At 51.9% G+C, this 21,825-nt stretch overlaps 1 protein-coding gene across 1 annotated transcript; it reads left to right on the plus strand.

Moving 5' to 3' along the window:
- The first annotated feature begins 867 nt into the window (after nucleotides 1-867).
- ADH7 (alcohol dehydrogenase 7 (class IV), mu or sigma polypeptide) lies at nucleotides 868-18,951 on the plus strand. Its single transcript, XM_054694621.1, has 9 exons — nucleotides 868-991; nucleotides 1,786-1,887; nucleotides 9,175-9,317; nucleotides 10,443-10,565; nucleotides 10,619-10,835; nucleotides 13,567-13,827; nucleotides 15,356-15,491; nucleotides 16,680-16,818; nucleotides 18,491-18,951. Exons 1-9 carry the CDS (start codon nucleotides 974-976, stop codon nucleotides 18,510-18,512), a joined length of 1,161 nt encoding a protein of 386 aa, XP_054550596.1. The 5' UTR covers nucleotides 868-973; the 3' UTR covers nucleotides 18,513-18,951.
- Nucleotides 18,952-21,825: the final 2,874 nt, after the last annotated feature.

Raw genomic sequence — 21,825 nt, forward strand, 5'->3', positions numbered from 1 at the left:
TGAGGGGACGCTGGGTGGAGATGCCGGAGTGCTGCCGCCCTCTAGCCAGTCAGGCCTCCCCGGCTGGCCAGCCGGCACTGCCCCACCCTGGCCGCGGCTGGCACTGCCCCCCACCCCCACCCCCGGCCGCAGCCTGCACTGCCCCGGCCGGCTGCTCTGGCGGGAGACCGGGCTCAGTGACTCCCCGCTTTTCCTCCACTGACTTGCTTTGCCAGGCAGACCTCCGGGAGCCTCCCCTGGCCTCTGTCCTGGCAGCACAGCCGGTGGGTGTGGGACTCTCCCGTCTCTCCCGGTCACACCTCTGGCTCGGCGGGAGGCTCAGCGTCCCCACAGGTCGAAAACGGTGTGAAGTTCCGCTTCTGCAGAGGCGCCTGCCCGCGCTCCGGAGCCCTCTGGCCTTTGGCCGCCCGCGTGCAGGCCCGCCTGGCGCAGGCCCCTCAGCCCCCGGCGACGCCCGTGCCGGCCCAGTGGGCCCGGCGCCCTGGCTGCCTGTCGGGAACACGCGTCCTGATCTTCCACCCACCAGACTCCTGCGGGCTGCAGTTAGCCGTCCTCGTCTCCCGTCCCGCTGCTGACCTTCACCTTCTCTTCCAAGGTCATGTGCGCGCCCTCCCCGCCGCCGTCCTCGGTGCTTCATTAACTGCTCTGCGGCGACAGGGTCCTCCGAGGACGGCGCGGAGGCGGGCAGAGCCCCGCTATGGCTGGCCGAGACGGCTGACCCGACGCGGAGCCCTGCGGCGCGGCCCGGGCGGGACCAGCTGGCTGTGAGCGTCTGCGCCTCATGTGACGAGTTACTCGGCTGCTTCATCGCAACGCGATCTGCGGGGGGGCTCTTGGCCCGGCAAGCGTGAAGCTGAGTCACGTCCCTCAGGGACGAGCTTTGGACCGAGACGCAGACCATTTACTGGAAGCGCAGAGGCCGCTTATCAGGCAGGAAAGCCCCTTCCAGAAGCCAGAAGCCAGGAGAGGACGGATGGGCCCCGCCGGAGAGGTGAGAGCACGTTCTCTCCTCTCCTCACGGCCGGCGGTGGGGGCCGATGCCCAGAGCTTGAGTACGGGGCTACTTGGGGGGTCTCCTGGGCAGGAATGCTGTGGAGCGGGCGCGCGGGGACCCCGGGGTGAGCGCCGGGGCGCGGGTGGAGACAGACGCGGGTGCAGGGGGGCAGCTGGTGGAGGAGAGTACAAGCTGCAAAATCTACAAACCAGAAGAGCCGGCAGGTTGGGTGTGTTTTCCAAAAACAGAGTTGGTGTTAGTGCTGGCGTTTTCTCCTCCTGCTGGTGGGTCAACACAGGTCTCCTGCCGGCAGCGGGCACGCGGCTGTCTCGCCTCGCAGGGGCCGCGCTGGCTCTGCAGCCAGCCTGCCTTGCGGCTTCCAGAATGAGGACGATGGCATCTGGAGTCTAGGCCGTGATGCCCGAGTCCCTCCGGGCGGCCTGTTCCTGTCTAGCACACAGGGGCACAAGGTGATCACGAAGGGCTACGGCCTGTGAATTACGGAAATGCCCCTGGGCAAGTGAGACTGTGAGACCTGCCGAGATTGTGAGATCCCACTATGAGACCAGTGCGAGCTCGCCTGCCGGTGATTTTTCTTCTCGTTTTTCTTTTCTTATAAATGGATGCTCGTGACTCTTTGGACATTTTCCCCCCAGCGCCATCCGTTACACCCCTGTTGACCCTTCTCCCTTCCCCTCCCTCTTAGCCTCGCAGACCTGACTCCTGCAGGCATTCACATTGTTGGGGGAGTCTGTACTGGGCACCTGTGCCAACTCTCACCGATTTCTTAGGTGAGTAAATGCAAAGCAGCTGTGCTATGGGAGCAGCAGCAACCCCTTTCCATCGAGGACATAGAAGTGGCCCCGCCGAAGGCCGAGGAAGTCTGCATGAAGGTAGAGCGTGCGGGACGTGCGCCTGGGAAGCCACCTCACCTGCAGCCGCGAGGCTGGGGTCCTCCCTAGGGACATGTCTCCCAAAGTTTGGATGTTGAGTCTCTTACTGGTTCTTCTTTACTGCCAGGCCTCTGGCCATGCTGGATACGAAGGTCAGGATACCGTTGTCCGTTAAAAATCCACACTGCTGGGCCTCCCCGGTGGCGCAGCGGTTGAGCGCTGGATTGCAAAGCTGCCCGCAGCCTCTTTAGCACCAGTTCGATCCCCGGCTGCTCCCCGGCCACCGGAGGAGGGTCCCACATGGTGCGCAGACCTCTCCTGCCGCCCGCTGCTCCCCTCAGCGGTGTCCTTCGGTCCTTCTGCCTGCTCTGCTCCCCGCTCTGGCTCCGGTGAATTCTCTCACCCTCCCGCGCTTCTGACTGTACCCAGTGCATGTATAAACAAAACAAACAAACAAACAAATAAATAAATAAATAAAACATGCCTCTATTTAAAAAAAAAAAAAAATCCACACTGCTGACCTGTTGTGTGAAAACTTTCATTTGGAATTCCTATTGACACTGTTTTTTATTTTATTTAAAGAATCAGTCCGTGTGACTAATGGCTTCTCTGGAAGCCCTCTGGGAGTCAGACAGTGTTGATGTTACTCTTCGTGTGCTTTTGTGCCTGGACAGCCTCCTGGGGAGCAACCTGATCCTTTGGACAGTGGTGGTTTGGACACCGGGTTGCCAACCAGGCGTGGCTGCCCATCTCTCCTTGCCCTTCCCTGGGCCCCTGAGCTCCACTCGCCTGCTCAGAGAGGCCTGGGAGGCCTCACTGTGCCGGCCGTGGCAGCAACGGCTCCGGGACCCTGCAAGGGCCCAGTGATTCCAGAAAAGCCTGAGGCAGAGGCGGCTGATGCAGGGCTCAGAACCCGAGTCCGCCCTATTTTGAGGCAACTGTGCTGAATAAGCTATTGTAATCCCCTCACCCGTGATTTCAGTGCCCTCCCAGCTGTGCAGCAGCCTTCCTGCTGGGTGGTGCAATGGTTTTGTCTTTGTTTTTTTTTTTTTTTTAATAATAAATTTTATTTTTATATTCCCCCATACAATTGCAAACGCCCCATTCTGACCCCAATCCTTCCCCTCCCGCCCCCCACCCCCCAAAAAGTGTCTCTGGTTCATAGTTTTTTGTTGATTTTGATTTTCACTTTCTTATATTCATTTTCCTGGTCCCTTATTTAGGTTTTCTAGATTCCTGCTATGAGTGAGACCATCCGGTATTTTTCTTTTCCTTTTTGGCTTATTTCGCTGAGCATGATCCTTCCAGCGCCATCCATGTTGCTGCAATTGCATGTGTTTATCTTTTTTGAATGCTGAGTAATATTCCATGGTGTATATGGACCACATCTTCTTGATCCAGTCATCTATTTTTGGGCATTTGGGCTGTTTCCAAAGCTTAGCTATTGTAAACAGTGCTGCTATAAACATAGGGGTGCAGGTGCTCTTTGGAATTGATGTTTCTGTGTCCTTTGGGTAAATACCTAGGAGTGGAATTGCTGGATCCTATGGAAGCTCTATGTTTAGTAGGTCCAGAAATCTCCATACAGCTTTCCACAGTGGTTGGACCAGTTTGCACTCCCACCAACAGTGCAGAAGAGTTCCTTTTTCTCCGCACCCTCGCCAACATTTGTTGTTGCTAGTTTTTTTAATATGTGCCATTCTCACTGGTGTGAGATGGTATCTCATGGTAGTTTTGATTTGCATTTCCCTGATGACAAGTGATGTTGAACATTTTTTCATATGTCTGTTGGCCATTTGCATTTCCTCTTCAGAGAAGTTTCTTTTTAGCTCTTCTGCCCATTTTTTGACTGGATTATTTTCTTTGTTGTTGCTGAGTCTCATCAGCTCTTTGCAGATTTTTGTGATCAGTCCTTTATCATTAGTGTTGGGTGCAAAAATGTTCTCCCAGTGGGTGGGGTTTCTCTTTGTTTTTGTTATTGTCTCTTTTGCTGTGCAGAAGCTCTTTAATTTGATGTAGTCCCAGCTGTTGATCTTTGCCTTCACTATCACTGCTTTGGGTGATGTGTCTGTAAAGATGTCTTTGATGTGCAAATCCCGTAGTGTTTCGCCTATATTTCCTTCTATGTATTTTATGGTTTCAGGTCTTATGTCTAGTTCTTTAATCCATTTTGAGTTGATTTTTGTGTATGGTGTGAGGTAGTGGTCAAGCTTCATTCTTTTGCATGTAGCGACCCAGTTTTCCCAGCACCATTTATTGAACAAACTTTCTTTGCTCCAATGCATAGTCTTTGCTCCTTTGTCAAAGATTAGTTGACCATAAATCTGTGGGTTTATTTCTGGATTTTCTATTCGATTCCATTGGTCTGTATGTCTGTTCTTGTTCCAATACCATGCAGTTTTGATGATTATGGCTTTGTAGTATAGTTTGAAGTCTGGGAGTGTGATGCCTCCATTTCCTTCTTTTTTTTTCAGGAGAGCTTTGGCTATTCGGGGTTTTTGGTGATTCCATATGAATTTCATCAATAATTGTTCTATTTCTTTGAAGAATGCCATTGAGATTTTGATTGGAATAGCATTGAATCTGTATATTGCTTTTGGTAGGATGGCCATTTTAATAATGTTTATTCTTCCAATCCATGAGCAGGGGATGTCTTTCCATTTCTTTGTGTCGTCTTCTATTTCTTTTAACAGTGTTTTATAGTTTTCTTTGTATAGGTCCTTTACCTCTTTTGTTAGATTTATTCCCAGATATTTGATTTTTTTTGTTTCGATAATAAAAGGGATGGTTTTTTTGATTTCTTCTTCTTCAGATTTATTGTTTGTGTATAGGAAGGCTACTGACTTTTGCGTGTTGATTTTGTATCCTGCCACTTTACTGAATGATTGATGAGTTGAATTAGTTTTTCTGTGGAGATTTTGGGGTTCTCTATGTATATTATCATATCATCTGCAAATAGTGATAGTTTGACTTCTTCTTTCCTATGTGGATTCCTTGGATGTCTTTCTCTTGTCTTATTGCTCTGGCTAGGACTTCCAGTATTATATTGAAAAGCAGTGGTGAGAGTGGGCATCCTTGTCTTGTTCCAGATCTTAATGGAATTGCTTTCAGCTTTTCACCATTCAGAATGATACTGGCTGTTGGCTTGTCATAGATGGCCTTTATGATGTTGAGGTATGTTCCTTGTATCCCAAAAATTTCAAGGGCTTTTATCATGAATGGGTGTTGCACTTTGTCGAAAGCTTTCTCGGCATCTATTGATATTATCATATGGTTTTTATATTTCTTTTTGTTGATGTGTTGGATAACGTTGATTGATTTTCGGATGTTAAACCATCCTTGTGCCCCTGGAATGAATCCAACTTGGTCGTGGTGAATTATCTTATGGATACATTGTTGGATTCTGATAGCTAAAATTTTATTGAGGATTTTTGCATCAGTGTTCATTAGGGAGATTGGCCTATAGTTTTCCTTTTTTGTGTTGTCCTTATTCGGTTTTGGTATTAGTGTAATATTGGCTTCATAGAACGTGTTTGGTATTGTCCCTTCCTTCTCAATTTTTTGGAAGAGTTTGTGAAGGATAGGCACTAATTCGTCTCTGAATGTTTGGTAGAATTCATTTGTAAATCCATCAGGTCCTGGGCTTTTGTTTTTGGGGAGGTTTTTGATTACCATTTCAATTTCGCTGCTTGTAATTGGTCTGTTTAGGTGTTCTATTTCTTCTTTATCTAGCTTTGGGTGATTGTAGAGTTGTAGGAATTTGTCCATCTCCTCTAGATTGTTGAACTTGTTTCCATATAACTGTTCATAGTAGTTACTGATTATTCTTTTGATTTCTGCTGTGTCCATTGTGATTTCTCCTCTTTCATTTATGATCCTGTTTATTTGTGCTTTCTCCCTTTTTACCTTTGTGAGCCTGGCTAGGGGTTTGTCTATTTTATTTATTTTTTCAAAGAACCAGCTCTTGGTTTCATTGATCTTTTGGATTGTTTTTTTAGTTTCAATTTCATTTATTTCTGCTTTGGTTTTTATTATTTCTTTTCTTCTACTGGTTTTGGGGTTTTTTTGTTGTTCTTTTTCTAGATCTTTGAGCTTCGAGATTAGGTTGTTTCTTTGAGTTCTTCCTTGTTTTTTGATGTGAGCTTCTATTGCTATATATTTTCCTCTTATTACTGCTTTTGCTGCATCCCATACATTTAGGATATTGGTGTCCTCCTTGTCATTCAATTCAAAGAATTTTTTAATTTCTTCTTTGATCTCCTCGTTAGTCCAGTGGTCTTCCAGTAGTGTGGTTTTTAATCTCCATGAGGTAGGATAGTTCCTTGCCTTCTTTTTATGATTTATTTCTAGTTTGATGCCTTCGTGGTCAGAAAAGATGGTTGGTATGATTTCAATCTTGGTGTATCTGTTGATGTTTGTCTTGTGCCCCAGTATGTGATCGATCCTGGAGAATGATCCATGTGCGCTTGAGAAAAATGTGTACTCCGTTTTTTTTGGGTTTAGTGTTCTATAGATGTCTGTTAAGCCCAAATGCTCTAGGTCCTTATTTAGAGCTTTAGTTTCTTTACTTATTTTTTGTCTTGTTGATCTATCCATTGTTGATAGTGGTGTGTTGAAGTCTCCCACTACGTATGTGTTTTCTCTGATGTCTGTTTTCAGAGAGGACAACAGTTGTCTGATATATTTTGGTGCTCCTTCGTTTGGTGAGTATATGTTAATGAGTGTTATTTCTTCTTGAAGTATTGTCCCCTTAATCATAATGTAGTGACCATTGGGGTCTCTTTTTATTTTTTTGAGTTTGAAGTCTGTTTTATCTGATATAAGTATAGCTGTTCCTGCTTTCTTTTTTGGCCCATTTGCTTGTAGGATTGTTTTCCATCCTTTGACTTTGAGACTATTTTTATCTTTTGTAGCTAAATGTGTTTCCTGGAGACAGCAAAAGGTTGGGTTTTGTTTCTTAATCCAGGCTGCAACTCTGTGTCTTTTTATTGAAGAGTTTAGTCCATTTACATTTAGAGTTAATATTGATATGTTAGCATCTGTATTTGCCATTATGTTTGTCTTTCCTTTGATTTTATTTATTTATTCTTTTAATAACTTTTTTTTTTTTTTGGTCTTCTTTCGTTGTTATTCGTCCCTCTGAGGTTCTGGCTTTAGGATTCCTTGTAGTATTTTTTGGAGTGGGGGTTAGTCTTAATGAAATTCCGGAGTTTCTCTTTGTCTGGGAAGGTCCATATTCTTTCTTCATGGAGGAAAGAGAGCTTTGCGGGATAGAGTATTCTTGGTTGGCATCTGTTTTCTTGGAGTCTGTTGACTATGTCCCTCCACTCTCTCCTTGCCCGTAGTGTTTCTTCAGAGAAGTCTGATGTCAGCCTGATTGGTTTTCCTTTGAATGTTATCTGTTTCTTCCCTCTTGTCAGCTTCATTATTTTTTCCTTGTCCTGGATTCTTGGGAGCTTTACTATTATGTGTCTTGCTGTGTTTTTTCCTTTCGTCGTGGAAGTTTGGTGTTCTTCTTGCTTCTTGTATATCAATTTTCAGCTCATTCTTCGCATTTGGGAAGTTCTCTTCAATTATCTCCTGGAATATTTTCTCTGTTCCTACATCTCTCTCCTCTCCTTCTGGAATGCCTATAACTCTTATATTTCCTTTCCTCATGGAGTCAGATAGTTCCCGAAGTCTTTCTTCATTCTTTTTCCTTCGTACTTCTTTCCTTTCTGTTTTGGTTCTTTTTATTTTTGTGTCTTCAAGAGTACTTATTCATTCTTCCATTTCATCTATTCTGCTTTCATTGCTTTTCCAGAGTTCTTTAGTTCCTCCATTAATCTTTGATCTCCTGCATTTCTTTTACTTCCCTCTTTAGGGACTCTATTTCCTTCTTCTGATCTATCACTTTTTTAATCATGGCAATTTTAAATTCTCTTTCTGGAAGGCTCAGAAGTTCTTCCAAGTTGCTGTCGTTGCAATCTGGGGAGTGGTTTTCTTTTTGTGGTGTGCTTCTTTCCTGAGGAGTTGTTAGGTTGCGTGTGGTTCTTCTACTCCCTACTGTATGTTTTCTAATTTGTCGTATGCATTGGGACACTGTGTTGCTCGGACTGACTGGCATCTTGGGTGAACTTCTCCGCTCCCCTCTGGCTCTTCCAGGAGCCATCTCTGTCTTCTGGGGGAGCTTTCTGCTGGTTTTAGGCAGTTTTTACTGAAGAAATGTCCCTGTTCTAAAATGGCGAAGCGGGATGCAGTCCCTGCGCCTCCGGTTTCAGGCACACTCTTCTGCGCCCCCGGTCTGCCCCGGACGTGGGTGCCTGCTCCCTCTGTGGGCTCAGACTGCTGGTCGGAAGGGGCCTGGCGTGGGGTGGGCTAACTTCCTGGCTGGCCACTGGGTCCTCCAGAGGCCTTCTGCCCTTTTCAAGCAGTCTTAAGAAATTTCCTGTTCTATGGGGTGTTAGTGACTTTTTTTTCCTGGTCGCTAGGTGGCGCCAGAGATCTCTCCTATTGTCCTTGGGGGGCTGTTTTTCGCCCCCCCCACCCCGTGGGACAGGGAACAGAGTGGGAATGGTAGGGTAAACCTCAACAGCTTTGGGGTGCTGTGTCTGCCTTGTGCCCCACCGTCGTGGAGAACCCACGCCCCGAATTTTCGTGCCCCGGGTCTCAGTTCAAAGCCCTCAGGTCCAGGACGCGGGCTGTAGCCCAGTTCAGCGGCGCAGGAATGGCGCCTTTTGCACCCCGCTCCCGTGCCTGGGTGCCTGGTTCCTGCTTACTCAGGGAGGGACCTTCACCTCAGTGAGGACCTCCGCGCGTCTCCCCGCAAGCCTAGGTCGCAGGCGCGGGGACCTGGGCCGCTGAGATCCCGGTCCGCGTTTTCTTTTCAAGCGCGCCGAGCGCGCCGCTTTTCCGCGCAGGCTTACCGGCAGCCCGGGCTGTGTGCTCGTCTCCCGGGGTCTTTGTTCTTCTCTAATGGTGCCCAGAGCCGTTCACTCACCGCCGCGGCGAATCCTGCAGGGTTCGCCTCAGCTCCCGTTCACGGGGTGTGGTGGCTGCAATAGTTCCTTTCCACTCACAGTCCTGCTTGCTGCGTCGTTTGTTCTTGTTGGTCGTTTTGGTTTGTTGTTTTCCTCCTCTCTGCCGGTCGGAGAGTGCCGCCTCTGTGGGCGGGGGAGGGGAGCAGGGTTCTGCGCTTCCCTCCCTTCTAGTCCTCTTTTATGGCCACTTTCTTCTTCGGGCAGTTTGCTGGCGTCCCCCGTTTATCTTCCGTGTCCCAGTTCTCACTGGTTTTGTCTTTGAACACAGATTTTGGCCACAGGAATCTGCTGCACAGATGACCACGTGATCCGAGGAGCAGCGGTGTCCAAGTTTCCAGTGATCTTGGGACACGAGGCGGCAGGGGTCGTGGAGGATACTGGTGAAGGGGTCACCACAGTGAAGCCAGGTGGGTGGTGCCAGGCACAGGTCTGACAGGTCGGACAGGTGGGACAGGATTCTCTGTCTGGACAGTGTGACCAGAGACTGGAGGGGGCCTCACACAATGTAGGACAGAAGGATACAAGGACAATGGGTTGTGCAAAGTCAAGTTTGATTTTTCAAAACCTCAGGCTGCAGTGAGCAACACTTCGGTGCTGATAGCCAGAACACCTCTGAGGCTACTTGCTGTGACGGGCTCCGCCCACCCTCACTTCATCACGTTTTCAAAATTTTATTTTATTTTATTTTATATATATATTTTACTTCGTTACGCCTTTTTGTGCAGTGTGTGCTTTCTCCTCTCAGGTGTAGGCCCCGTCGAATTCCCACCCCCACGGCCCCGGCACCATCACTCCCGCCTCGGTTTTGATCCTCTCCCTCCCCCTCCCCTGCAGTGTCTCTGATTAATAGTTGCCTGTTCATTTTGGTTTTTACTTTATTATAATTATTCTTTTCCTGGTCCCTTATTTGGGTCCCCTGTATTCCTCCTATAAGTGAAACCATCCATATTTTTCTTTTGCCTTCTGATTTATTTCACCGAGCGTAATTCCTTCTAGCTCCATCCGTGTTGCTGCGAATGGCATGAGTTTCTCCTTTCTGATTGCTGAGTAATGTTCCGTGGTATATGTCTGCCACATCTTCTTGATCCAGTCCTCTATTTTGGGGCGCTTGCATTGTTTCCAGGTTTTACCTATTATAAATGGTGCTGCAATAAACGTAAGGGTGCAGGTGTCCTTTTGAATTAGTGTATTCGTGTCCTTTGGGTAGATCCCTAGGAGTGGAATTGTTGGGTCATATGGAAGCTCCATTTCTAGTAGTCTGAGGGACCCCCACACAGCTCTCCATAGAGGTTGCACCAGTTTGCACTCCCACCAGCAGCGTAAGAGGGTTCCTTTTCCTCCACATCCTCGCCAGCATTTGTTGTTTCCTGTTTTCCTGTGTGGTTTTTTTTTTAAATACGTGCCATTCTCGCTGGTGTAAGGTGGTCTCTCGTTGTGGTTTTGATCTGCATTTCCCTGATGACAAGTGACAGTGAACATTTTTTCATATGCCTGTTGCTTCATCATGTAACGTTCCATCCTGTCACACCCCTCCAGGCGACAAGTCATCCCTCTCTTCCTGCCTCAGTGCCGAGAATGCAGCGCCTGCCGCCACCCGAGGGCAACCCGAGCGTCAGGTGCGAGTAGGTCCCGTCACCTGCCCGCCCCTGCCCTTCAGCTGTCCCTGGGTTGACTCTGAGTTGGGTTAACACGCGCCTCTGCTGTGTCCCCAGCCTCACGGGCCGTGGGGTGCTGGCCGACGGTACCAGCAGGTTCACGTGCAGGGGCCAGGCCGTGCGCCACTTCGTGAGCACGAGCACTTTCACCGAGAACACCGTGGTGGATGAGGCATCCGTGGCCAAGATCGACGCTGCGGCGCCTCCCGAGAAGGTCTGTCTACTTGGCTGTGCGTTTTCCACGGGCTGCGGAGCTGCCGTCAAAGTTGGCAAGGTAAGGGGCGAGGTGGATGGCCCGGGCAGGCGCCTACATTGTCTTCTTAAATGATTTTCTTGGATTCCTGAGGATCTGTGAAGTCAACAGTGTTTTTGAAAACATAGAGTGGCTCCTTCTACTTGATGCCAAAGCAGCTGGAGGAAAATCTTTTAATTCGGAGTGGAAATGTTGTTTTTAAATAAGTAGAAATAAAATTTCTAGGTTTAACTTTTATTTCCTCCACCTTTCCTTCAGGTGTAATTGTCAACATTTGAATTTGCCTCTGAAATGAATCTTTTTTTCTCTCGCAAAGACTGAGGCTGATACGGTAGCTTGCGGGGCGTGACTGTTCTTTGGCAGCGTGTCGGGGCCTCCGGCCATCAGTGCGTCTTCAGTCTTCAGCAGCCGTGCGCTCCGGGAGGTCTGCACACACGCTCCTTGCTCTTGGCGGTGCTCAGCCAGGAGTGGGGGGCCATGGCCTCATAAATGGCAGTAGGGAAAGCGGAAATGTATGAGTGACTAGAGGGAGAGAAGATCTAAATATGTGGCAGGATAAAAGTGGGGGGTGTTTGTGAAAAATAGGCATCTGGGCGTTGAGATGAACTTCTCTCAGCGGTGGGGCCAGGCGCAGCCTGAGCCGTGCACGTGTGACACCGGCACACTCACCCAGGCTTCTAGAGGCTTCTGGGGGGCTCTGGAGAATCTTGAGATGAAGCGTTCCTTCCCAGGGTCTCCCTGAGACTTCCCACGAAGAATATTCTATCAAGACAGAAGGGAAAGAAGAGACAGTAGATGTGGTTTATGTTCATGTTCTTCACTGTACTGGACGTGTCGGCCCTTGCTGGTTCCGGGAGGGCTCCCTGCTGACCACGGCATCCTCCACTCAGGTCTTTTTCCCGGGGGCTCTATTTTAAGGCAAATCAATGTGAGAATGTGTCCGGGCCGCCGCCCCCCCTTGGACTCAGCGATGCTGGCAGCAGTCATAGAAATCAGGAGAATTACTGTGGTCGTGGTGGTTTATACCAGAACAAGGACGCAGACTAAAGCCAGCACAGAAAGCGGCCCGCGGGGTGAAGCCTGAGAGACCAGCCTCGGCTTCCGGGTGTGCCCCCCGGCACCACGGGGACGGCTCCCCCTCGCCAACCACAGTGCGAGATGACACATGAGGAAGGCGCAGGGAGGCCGCGCCCGCACCCAGGTCTCTGCGGGGAGCCACAGGCGTGGCGGCCCCACCACCAGACGCGCGGCCTCTGCCCGGAGCCCCAGTGTCACAGAGGATGGCAGCGTGAGCGTCGGCGCCGGCACAGGCCCCGGTCTCAGGCCTCCAGACCCCCACTTCAGACAGCACACTCATGGCCTCACATTATTCCCCAGGAGCCGCCTAAGCGCCGGGCCTGAAGACCGTGGGAGCAGGGAAGCCTGGGTTCTTCCTAGAGAGCCCCACAGGGAACCACGGATAATGTACTCCGCATCCGGGCCTCCTGCTCCCACGGCTTAGATCAGGAGCACTGCGGGGAGGGGGACGTAGATGGCTTTTGCTTTGTTTTGGTTTGTCTTGTTTAGTTTTAGGGTAAAAATAACATCTAGGTGAGCAGATACTGGATCCACTGACTCAGGCAGGGCGACGGGAGGTCCATAAACTGCCCCTTTCCAGAGAGTGGCTGAGATGGTGGCGGGAGGGGGGAGGCCTCGATGGTTAGAGAGCCACACCATGTCCTCAAGGGTCTGAGATCTGGTGAGGGGGCTCCACACCAGGGCTTGGTCCTGAGCTGCACCCAAGTCCAGTGCCTGACACTCAGCCCCCCACAAAACATTCCCTCTCAGATCTGAGCAGTGAAGCTGGCAACGAAACCGGAAGGAAGGGCACAGAGCTCCGGCTTTGTTTCTGGTGCAAAGAGCTGACCATCAGGGATTTGCTGAGCCGGTGACCAGTGGCCACATGGCGCCTGGGAGGGCGACAGCACTGACCTCAGATCCAGGGTGACCCGAGGGCCTCCGTGGCCGGCGTGTAGGAGCCATGGAGAGGGCCCGGGCGCCTGCTGTTCTCTGCGACTCTCCCTCACCCGTGCGGACGTTTCAGACACAAACACACTCGCGCACAGGCTGCTTCTCCACGTAATTGCCAGAAAGGAGGACAAGGCCCGAAAGCCAAGAGGTCAGAAAGCAGGCCCTGCTGTCCCACAGCCTGCGCGTGAAAAAAGAAAGAAAATAAACGTGGGGCTGGGCCTGTGTGGCGTCGCTGCCAGGCGTGGGGCAGGGCCGGGGCTCCCCCAGCGGGAAGGCGCCTTCCCCCCAGGCCGCAGCAGGGGCAGGGGCAGGACCCACGGTGATTCCAGCGCGCGTCCCCCAGCACGCACGAGCCATGTCATCCAACTTCAATGACAACACAACATGCCTGCAAATGAGATCTGGTTCGTGGGAAAATGCTCATCAGAGCAAACCCCCAGAGACGGGCAGGGCCTCCCGGAGCCGGCTGAGCGCTCGTCCACCTGCGGGGGGATGGGCCAGGTGGGGGCGGCTAGAGGCGGCGGAGCCTCCACCAGAGACCGAGTGATGGGACCGCTACAGAGCTTTTGTTCCTCTCTGTCCGCAGATGTTTTCCTGCCCTGCGCTCTGTCGTCGTCCTGGGAACGCCGTACGGCTCTCGTGTCTGCACAGTGTCCCTCCGACCTTGTGTTTGCAACCACGGAGAGACTTGGGGGCCCTGTGCGGCCCCTCCGCCAGCACTAACAGGGCCTTCCCTCTGCAGGTGACCCCCGGCTCCACCTGTGCCGTCTTCGGCCTGGGAGGCTTGGGCCTCTTGGTCGTCATGGGGTGCAAGTTGGCCGGCGCAGCCAGGATCATCGGGGTCGACCTCAACAAAGGCAAGTTTGAGAAGGCCCTGGCTGTGGGGGCCACTGAGTGCCTCAGCCCCCGGGGCTCGGCCAAGCCCGTGAGCGAGGTGCTGGCGGAGATGACAGGCAACACTGTGACCCACAGCTTCGAGGTCATCGGGTGTCTTGAGACCATGGTGAGGGTCGATATGGGGGTGACGGCGCCCTGCCCTGTGACAGCGCCAGGCTTACTCCCCTCCTGTGGGAGCGCCTGTCAGGCAGGCTGGAGCGTGCTGCCCTCCCCATGCGAGTGGGGCAGACGGGGGCCAGCTCCCCGCAGTCTCTGTGTGACCCTCCTGTCTGCTGGCTTTCCTGGCCGAGGTCACAGTCTCTTGCCCCTGAGCACAGTGACTCCAGGAGCGGGACAGGCTGGGCCTCGGGGAAGGGGCTGTTTCAGAGTAACGGGTCTAGTCCCCAGATCCACTCTGTCAACTCTTTACTCCGTAGCCCTGGGCTGGGCGTTCCTTTGTCTGAATTCCCTTAACCCAGCTCCTCGGACCTTCCAGACTGCGTCTTCACCCTGCGGCCAGCGGACACCTCTCTCCAGAGCTGTGAACGGGCTGAGCTAGAGCAGAGGCGCGGCCTGGCGTCCGTGAGGACACTCGGAAAGAGCCACGCCTCCTCACATTGGGCAGTGTGGTCACTGCTGCCGAGTGGGGTTAGCAGGGAGCACCCCTTCCCAGCCATGGTCACCGAGCCCTCTCCCTGTGCCCCCAAGAGTCACCCCAGAGCAGCGGGTTGTGCTGGAGGCCCCATTTTGCAGAGCCAGCGTGTGACCCGCACACCCTGCCAGTTTCTTGCTCTCCAGACGGCACGTCGGTGACACTGGTCTCTGGAAAGTGCATCACTGCTGGCCACAGTCGGGGCAGTATTCCAAGACGAAAGTAGCTCACCAGAAATTTGGGGGGGGGGGTGTCAGGAAACAGGACTGAGTCTCGGCGACGCCCGCAAGAAATGGGAGTCCTTTGTCAACCATTGTACTACTGCATTTTCTTTCTTTCTTTTTTTTTTTTTAAGATTTTATTTATTTATTTATTTATTTATTATTTATACAAGCACTGGGTACAGTCAGACGCGCAGGAGGGTGAGAGGATTCACCAGAGCCAGAGTGGGGAGCAGAGCAGGCAGAAGGACCGAAGGACACTGCTGAGGGGAGCAGCGGGCGGCAGGAGAGGTCTGCGCGCCATGCGGGATCCCTTGCCCGGTGGCCGGGGATTGAACCGGCGCTGCAGAGGCTGCAGCAGCTTTGCAACCCAGCGCTCAACCGCTGCGCCACCGGGGAGGCCCTGTACTACTGCATTTTCTTACTAAACTTACTAAACCGGTTTAATTGCTTTAGTTCGGGGAACTCAATTTAGTTCTGCTCAGACAGTACTGGCTTGAAAATACCACAGGATTTCTCCACGGAGCGGGCCATGGCCGTGGCTGTCCATGGGCGGGAGCGTGGCAACTCCCACCTCCCGCTCCAGGGCGGACGCACGTGGCTTTAGCGACGGCCTGAGATCCTGCTGGGAGTTTGTAAGGCAAGAGCAAGCAGCTTGTGGGCTGACTTGCCTTTCCGATGTGGGAACTGGAGCAGCCGGTGGAGCTGTGAGGGCACGCGGTGCTCTGAATCCCGGAGTCGTGAGGAGACGGGACAGCTCGGTGTCTGCTTCCTGCCCCCAGGTGGACGCGCTGGCCTCCTGCCACATGAGCTTCGGGACCAGCGTGAGGGTGGGCGTCCCGCCCGCCCTGCAGAAACTCACCTGCGACCCCATGCTGCTCTTCACCGGCCGCACCTGGAAGGGGCGCGTGTTTGCAGGTGAGGAGCACGGGCGGTGGGCAGGGGCTTCAGCGCCCGGCCCTGCCAGGAAGGGGAGCCGCGGGCCCCCGCCTCCCCCAAGGTCTTCCTTCCAGGCGGCTGTGGGGCCGGCAGGGCCGTCCCCATCCTCGCTCGCCCCCAGCTCGCTCCCGGTCTTTCGCCCCAGTGGCCATCTCGGCACATGCTCTGGGTGCTCTGACGAGGGTCCGGGCCCGCCTGACCGCCTGTCCCACCACCCCCTTCTTTGTCCTCGGACGTCCCCACAGAGCAGCTGGTGCAGCCCCTCGGACGCAGCCAAAGCAGGCCTGTGGCTCCTTTCTCAGTCAGAATAACCCCAAACGTGCAGTGGCCAAAAGGCCTCCGTGGTCGGCCCCGCCCCGCAGCCACGACTCCACCCTCCCCGCGTGGGCCGCCCGCACCCCTGCTGCCCGCGCCCTCCCCGCAACATTCTCTCCCTGGGGTTCCGGATGAGTCGCTTCCCTGTGTCTGGGCTCAGGTGTTACTTCCCAGGCAGGCTGTCCTCGCCGTGTAGCCAGGACCCCTGCCAGCCCTGCTGCCCTGGGCCTGGGCCTGACGCTGCTCACTTGCTCCCGGTGCTCCTGCCCGGCTATCACCCTCTGCATTTACTGGCCTGGTTTTTGTCGCCTCCTCGCTGAAGTGAGGCTCCTCGTGCTCCCGAGCTCGGCCGTGGGGACTGGTCTGTTCTCAGCACGGGGGCTGCCTGGCGGGGCACGCGGGCACTGCCACGGCATCCAGACGGGACTTGCAGACTCCCGCATGCCCCGCCCTCCCTGTCACAGCGCAGGCTGAGGAGGCCCAGCTCATGCCCTGTCCTGCGTCCCTGTGGAGGAGTCTGTCCACCCGGCAGCTCCCAGGCCACGCCGGGGTGGAGGGAGCAGTGGCGTGGCCCTGTGTGCTGTCAGGCCAGGGCACCCTCACTGTGCTGGCCGCAGGCGCTGAGTGCCCTAGCGTTGGGGACGCACACTGAGACCTTTCTTTCTCTACCGGGGGCAGAGAGGCGGCAGCTCCGTGGAGGAAGGTCTCTGGGTGTTTTTGCCTTTCTTGCCCAAGATAGGAGAACCGCACTGGTGTGCGCACTGGTGAGGACAGGCCTGTGTGGGGAAGGCAGGATCGCGGGGAAGAGGAACAAACGCAAGACACAGGCTAAGGAGCAGCGTCTCTGTGCAGGCTGGCAGAGCAGAGATGATGTCCCGAAGCTCGTGACTGACTTCCTGGCCAAGAAGTTTGATCTGGACCCGCTGATCACCCACGTCCTGCCTTTCAAGGACATCAACAAGGGCTTTGAGCTGCTCCACTCAGGACAAAGGTACTGTTCTCGATGGCAATCTGGCCGCTTCCCCAAAGCAGCTCTAAGCAGTCTTGATAAATGCGCCTGTTCTGTCAGGTTTCATTTCTGCTTATTTGCAATAGCAAGCCCGAGAGCCGGGGACTTCCTCGTAGACTTCGTGTGGCGCCATTCTACACTAACCCGTTTTCAGAGCCCTCGGGACTTTGTCGTCTTAGACGGCACTGGCTATTTGTGGTGCATCGGTGCCGCGGACCAGCACAGCAGGAGACGATGAGGCCGTCTCAGGGTTGAGAGAAGCGTGCAGGGTGGTCAGGGCGTCGGCGAAAGAAATGACAAACAGACACACTTCAAGAGAGAGTGTAAATCTGAGTGTAATTTTCTTTGAGTGGGTGACCAGTACATATATGTTTTCTAAAAGCACAGGAACAGTGAATATCAACGAAATCCGCTTGCTCATGGGTTTAGCTTATCACTGACAGGGCAGTGATTTACATCTGGACCCAGCCGCGTTCCTGAGTAGATAGACCATTAGTTTTGTTTTTCAACTATATAATCGCATTTTTTGTTTTACTAACTACTTTTTTACCTAAACTATATTTTAATTATTACAGGGTTTAGTAATGTTTCATTGGAGTCAGCCTTGATTTTTTAATTAACAACCAATGACCTTTATAGAAGAAAGAAGGAAGTTTACAAAACAATAAGGGAATAAAGTTTGTAGTTCTAGAAAGGCGAGATAAGGTTTTTGTAGTAGCATTCTTGTAGTGGTTCCTGGTGGTCCTTATCTTTTGATAAGCACCTGTCTTATCTGTGTTTTCAGGGAACTTTGCTGTACTCCCCTGTGCGCTGGTTCCTTGCCCAGCCGGACCTAGGGACCGTGGCGAAAGCCATTAGCCCTAAAGGTCACTGCAGGGGGAGGTGCAGCACATCGGAAAGCTGCCATCTTTCTCAAGTCACGCCACGGCGTTTCTTTAGGGTTTCAAAGTACTTTAGATGCGCTGTCTTCTCACCCTAGGGGGTCAAGTATTATTATTTGTTACTGTTGTTACCACCATCTTCAGTGAAAGAAAGTCAGGTAGTGAGAAGCAAGTCAGTTACCTGCCAGGGCTCTCTGGCAGCGCAGGGCACAGCCTCAGGGCCACACCGCAGGCCTGCTCCCCACGCCCACCCAGCCCGCGGCCAAGCTTTGGAGAGCACGGCCGAGCATCCTTGCTGGTGCCTCTGAGGGTGAGCAAGCATGGGGGTGGGACACAGAGTCGGCTCAGATTTCATGCAGTCTGAAACAACCCTCCCGAGAGCGTGTCTACAAGACGAAGTGGAATTTCACTCAGTGAATCTATAAAACCCGTTGCGCGGCCGCCCTGTGGGCCCCGGACTTGGGTTTCATTAGCCGAAACCACCATCCAGCCATCAGATCCAGGCTCCAACCGTTTTCCCTCAGGCAATAAAAGGAGTTTGAAGAGAAGGAAAGTAGTTTAATTTGTGGAGAAACTGAGGAGGGCAGCAGACTCGTGTGTAAAAGACCCGGCCCTGCCCTTTGGCAGGGGGCAGGGGTGTGTATACAAAGGAGTCAAACAAGAGGGAGGCAGGCGAGGGTTGGCACATCCTTTTGATGCAGGCATACGGGGTTCGGGCGGGCACCAGCTTGCCTTGTCCACACCTGCTGTTTAACTCCCTGTCGTCCTCTTAGGGACGTCCTTCCTTCTCCTTAGACGGCAAGAGGACAAACTTGGGAAATGCAAGACAGAGGAGTGCTTATCTGGTGGGGCCGGCAGGGAGACCTGACCTGATCCACTGCATCCATCTCCACTACCAGGCATGACCTTCCGTTTCCATGGTAGCAAGGGGTGCCGCACCTTCTGGCTGCTTCCTGCTGAATGGGGTTGTCTTGGGAGGGGGGGCTACTATGGACAGCCTGCACTGGCGGGTGCCGCAGTTCCCCGCCTGCTGTCACGGCCTTGGCGGCGGTGTGGCAGCAGTGAGGTGTGCAACAGATCGTAGCCCAAAATATAACAGGGATAACTTTCTCCTTCCTCAAGAAGATGACGTGTAGGGTACAGCCCTCACCGAAGAGGACCAGAGACTAATATGAAAAGTTACTGAGACACAGGTTTTCTCTAGCTCATTCCAGTTCTGTAAAATAGTAAACCAAATCTAATTTTAAACCATTTTACCTACATTTGCGTCAACCCATAGGGCCGAATAATCAAGCAGAATGTTGTTGGCTTTGTTGAAAACTCTCTCGGGCCTGGAGTGAGCTTTTAACGCCCAGTCCGTGCGGGCTTCAGAATCAAGGTCACAGTCTTACCAGACAGCACCTGCGATTTCCACTTCTCAAAGCTTCCAGGGTTTTCCCAGCCCTGCCAATGGGGACAAGCTTCCTCCCCTTCTATGGAGGCCTTTGGAACCCGGTAAGCAGGGTGACAGGCTCTGCTTGGCTCAGATCTTCTTAGCTCAGCTCAAATTCTACTCCCAGAAGAATTTCAATCAAAGCCTTGTAACAAAACGTGTTTTTAATTTTCTAGTTTAAGGAGAAATAAATAAAATTCCCTATGGAGGTTATGCAAAGATAGACATGTTGTCTTGAGAATTACAAATATTGCCTACCTACACGTTTTTTGAGATGAGAAAAGAGAAAAACAAATGTTCTAGTTTGTACATAAAAAGATGCAAATTGCCACAGCTAAGATCACAGCCCAGTGTAAAGACAAGCTTTCTAGAGATAAAAAATCAAAACATTAAAAGCCAATATTTTTTAAAAGTTATTAAGCATTATACAAATCCTCCTCAGTGTACTTTGTCCCATATATTAAGTCTTGATCTTCTGTGGGTAATTGTCATAAATCTAATTTTTCAGTAGGCTCGGTAGTTCTTCAAAGCTCCAAAACCTACCTATACTGTCAGTCACTCTTTGTGATTTTTTTTTTAAGACAAAGCTCAGCAAGTAACCCTTAGAAACAACAAAAACTTAAAAACTCTGCCTCCTGGAGGGAAGCATGCTAGAGCAGCCCTGCCAGTGTCTCGCCCAACATCAGGGGCCCCGTGGCTTACGGCAGTGACACCCTGATGCGGGCATTCATTATTTGTGGCCTGTATAGGAGACAGCTGGTGGTCACTCTCCTCTGGGGGGAGTTTATCTACGTCATGTGCAAAGATGTAACTGGTCTCAAACGGGGCACCTTCCCAGGGGGCATCATTGAGCGCTGCAGGGCCAGGCCCTGCATGTTGACCTCGTTTACGCAGATGGCTCTCCTCACAGTGCTCAGGGGACAGCAGTGACCGACCTCAATGTCTCCTGGGGATCCCCTCGCAGTGCATGTTCTGACCCAGTGGGCTGCCCAGACCCCTGTGTTCCTCAAGGCCCAAAGATGAATCCAAAAAAGCCCCCCATTTTTCAACACTCAGCCCTTCCTGGACCGGGTCCTCCTCCTGCTCCCCATCCAGAGCAGCCCGTCACGGGGATATATTCTCACTGCCCTGACTTCGGGAGCACCATGTTCTGCCCAGCGAGGCGCCTCTGCCCTGGAGCCGGAAGAGACCAGGTTCCTGCCAGGATGAACTCCACTCCAGACCCCCAGCGGGGCTCTCGGGCGGGGCCGCAGGTCACCAGCAGCGGCCACACCCAGCCAGCGGTCCTCTGCAGCGCGACATTTAGAAAACTGACACTGAAGTGGAGGCGGACAGTCCACGCCGTCTCCAAAACTCAGAGTTCACCTGAGAAATCCGAGACCAGTGCAGAAGGGTGAAGTGTCCCCGCAACCTAGGTGGGAATGTTTGTAGGATGTAAATTTTATTAAGTTTGTACCCAAGTCAATTTCTAAATTGCTAAAATATTTTGGGGTTTAGACTATAACAGCTGTTGTAATAATTGCTGGGTTCAAATTCCCCATGTGAAAACAAGGAGACACGGATGTACGAAGGACACAGATTGGAAAGGTGTCTGCAGCATATTAGCGACCGTCTTTCACTGACGGCTGGCACACATTCACTCCGCGGGAAACATTCTTTCCAAAAAGAATCCCCTCTTTACAAATGAGGTTTAAATATTGTTGGCATTCTTAGGAAAACTTCAATGCCTCTGGCTATTCCTGGAGGGTTTTTTCCTTCCTTTTTCTAGTTTGAATCCTAGCAACCAGTGAAGTTATGAGGCTTCAGGCCCTGTATGGTTTGCAAGCTTATCCAGAAGTAAGGCCACGGTGGAACCACCACAAAAGTATAAATGACTATTGTACATTTTTTTAAGATTTATTTATTTATGCATACAAGAACTGGGGTACAGGCCAGAGGTAGCGGGGGGGGGGGTGGAATTCACCAGAGGCAGAGTGGGGAGCAGAACAGGGAGACAGCGGGGAGACAGGCGAGGTCTGCTGAGGGGAGCAGCGGGGAGACAGGCGAGGTCTGCTGCTCCATGTGGGTTGCTCCCTGGGCGTGAAGCGAACTCTTGCTGTGCTGCAGTAGCTGTGGATAGCTTCATAGTGCTGCGACTTAAGCCCTTGCACCACCAGGGAGGCCCCATAAGTCACCAGTATAAGTCACCCCATAATGCCACAATCTTTCCCGTTGCCTGTGGAGTCTCAGCTGAAATGAATCAGGATTGAAGCTCTAGCGTGAGATGAAAGTGAAAGCATCTTCTCTGCCGGGACACTGGATTTATACTGATGTGTGACAAGTTGATTTGGAACTCAGGAATTTCGTTCTGTTCTGTTCTTGTTTTCTTTTTGTAAAGGCAATATAAGTAGTCACAGGAACTAAGTAGTCACAAAGGCAATTAAGGAGTCCCAGGAACTACCAGTCAGTTGTATAAAATGTTGTTTTATGCAACACGGGCTCCACAGGCATGTGTAACTTTCAGAGCTCTTGTGTTGGGAAGCTGGAAGAGGACCCGACTTTGAAGTAGTGTCTTGTTTTCACTTTTTCCTTAAACTACAGCTACATAAAGCTGTGGATTGAGTAGAACACAGTTCTAAAGTTAAAAATAGAAAATGGCAAAAAAATGCTTCTTTAAAACCGCGCAGGAGCCTAGGT

Source organism: Talpa occidentalis, unplaced genomic scaffold (genome assembly GCF_014898055.3).
Source record: "Talpa occidentalis isolate TD23 unplaced genomic scaffold, MPIMG_talOcc4v2.1 talOcc4.13, whole genome shotgun sequence".
In the NCBI taxonomy this organism is placed as follows: domain Eukaryota; kingdom Metazoa; phylum Chordata; class Mammalia; order Eulipotyphla; family Talpidae; genus Talpa; species Talpa occidentalis.

Coding starts and splice junctions, on each gene's coding strand:
- ADH7 (XM_054694621.1), top strand. Junction 1,888..9,174: donor CCGAGGAAGTCTGCATGAAG/GTAGAGCGTGCG, acceptor CTTTGAACACAG/ATTTTGGCCACAGGAATCTG. Junction 13,828..15,355: donor TCGGGTGTCTTGAGACCATG/GTGAGGGTCGAT, acceptor TCCTGCCCCCAG/GTGGACGCGCTGGCCTCCTG.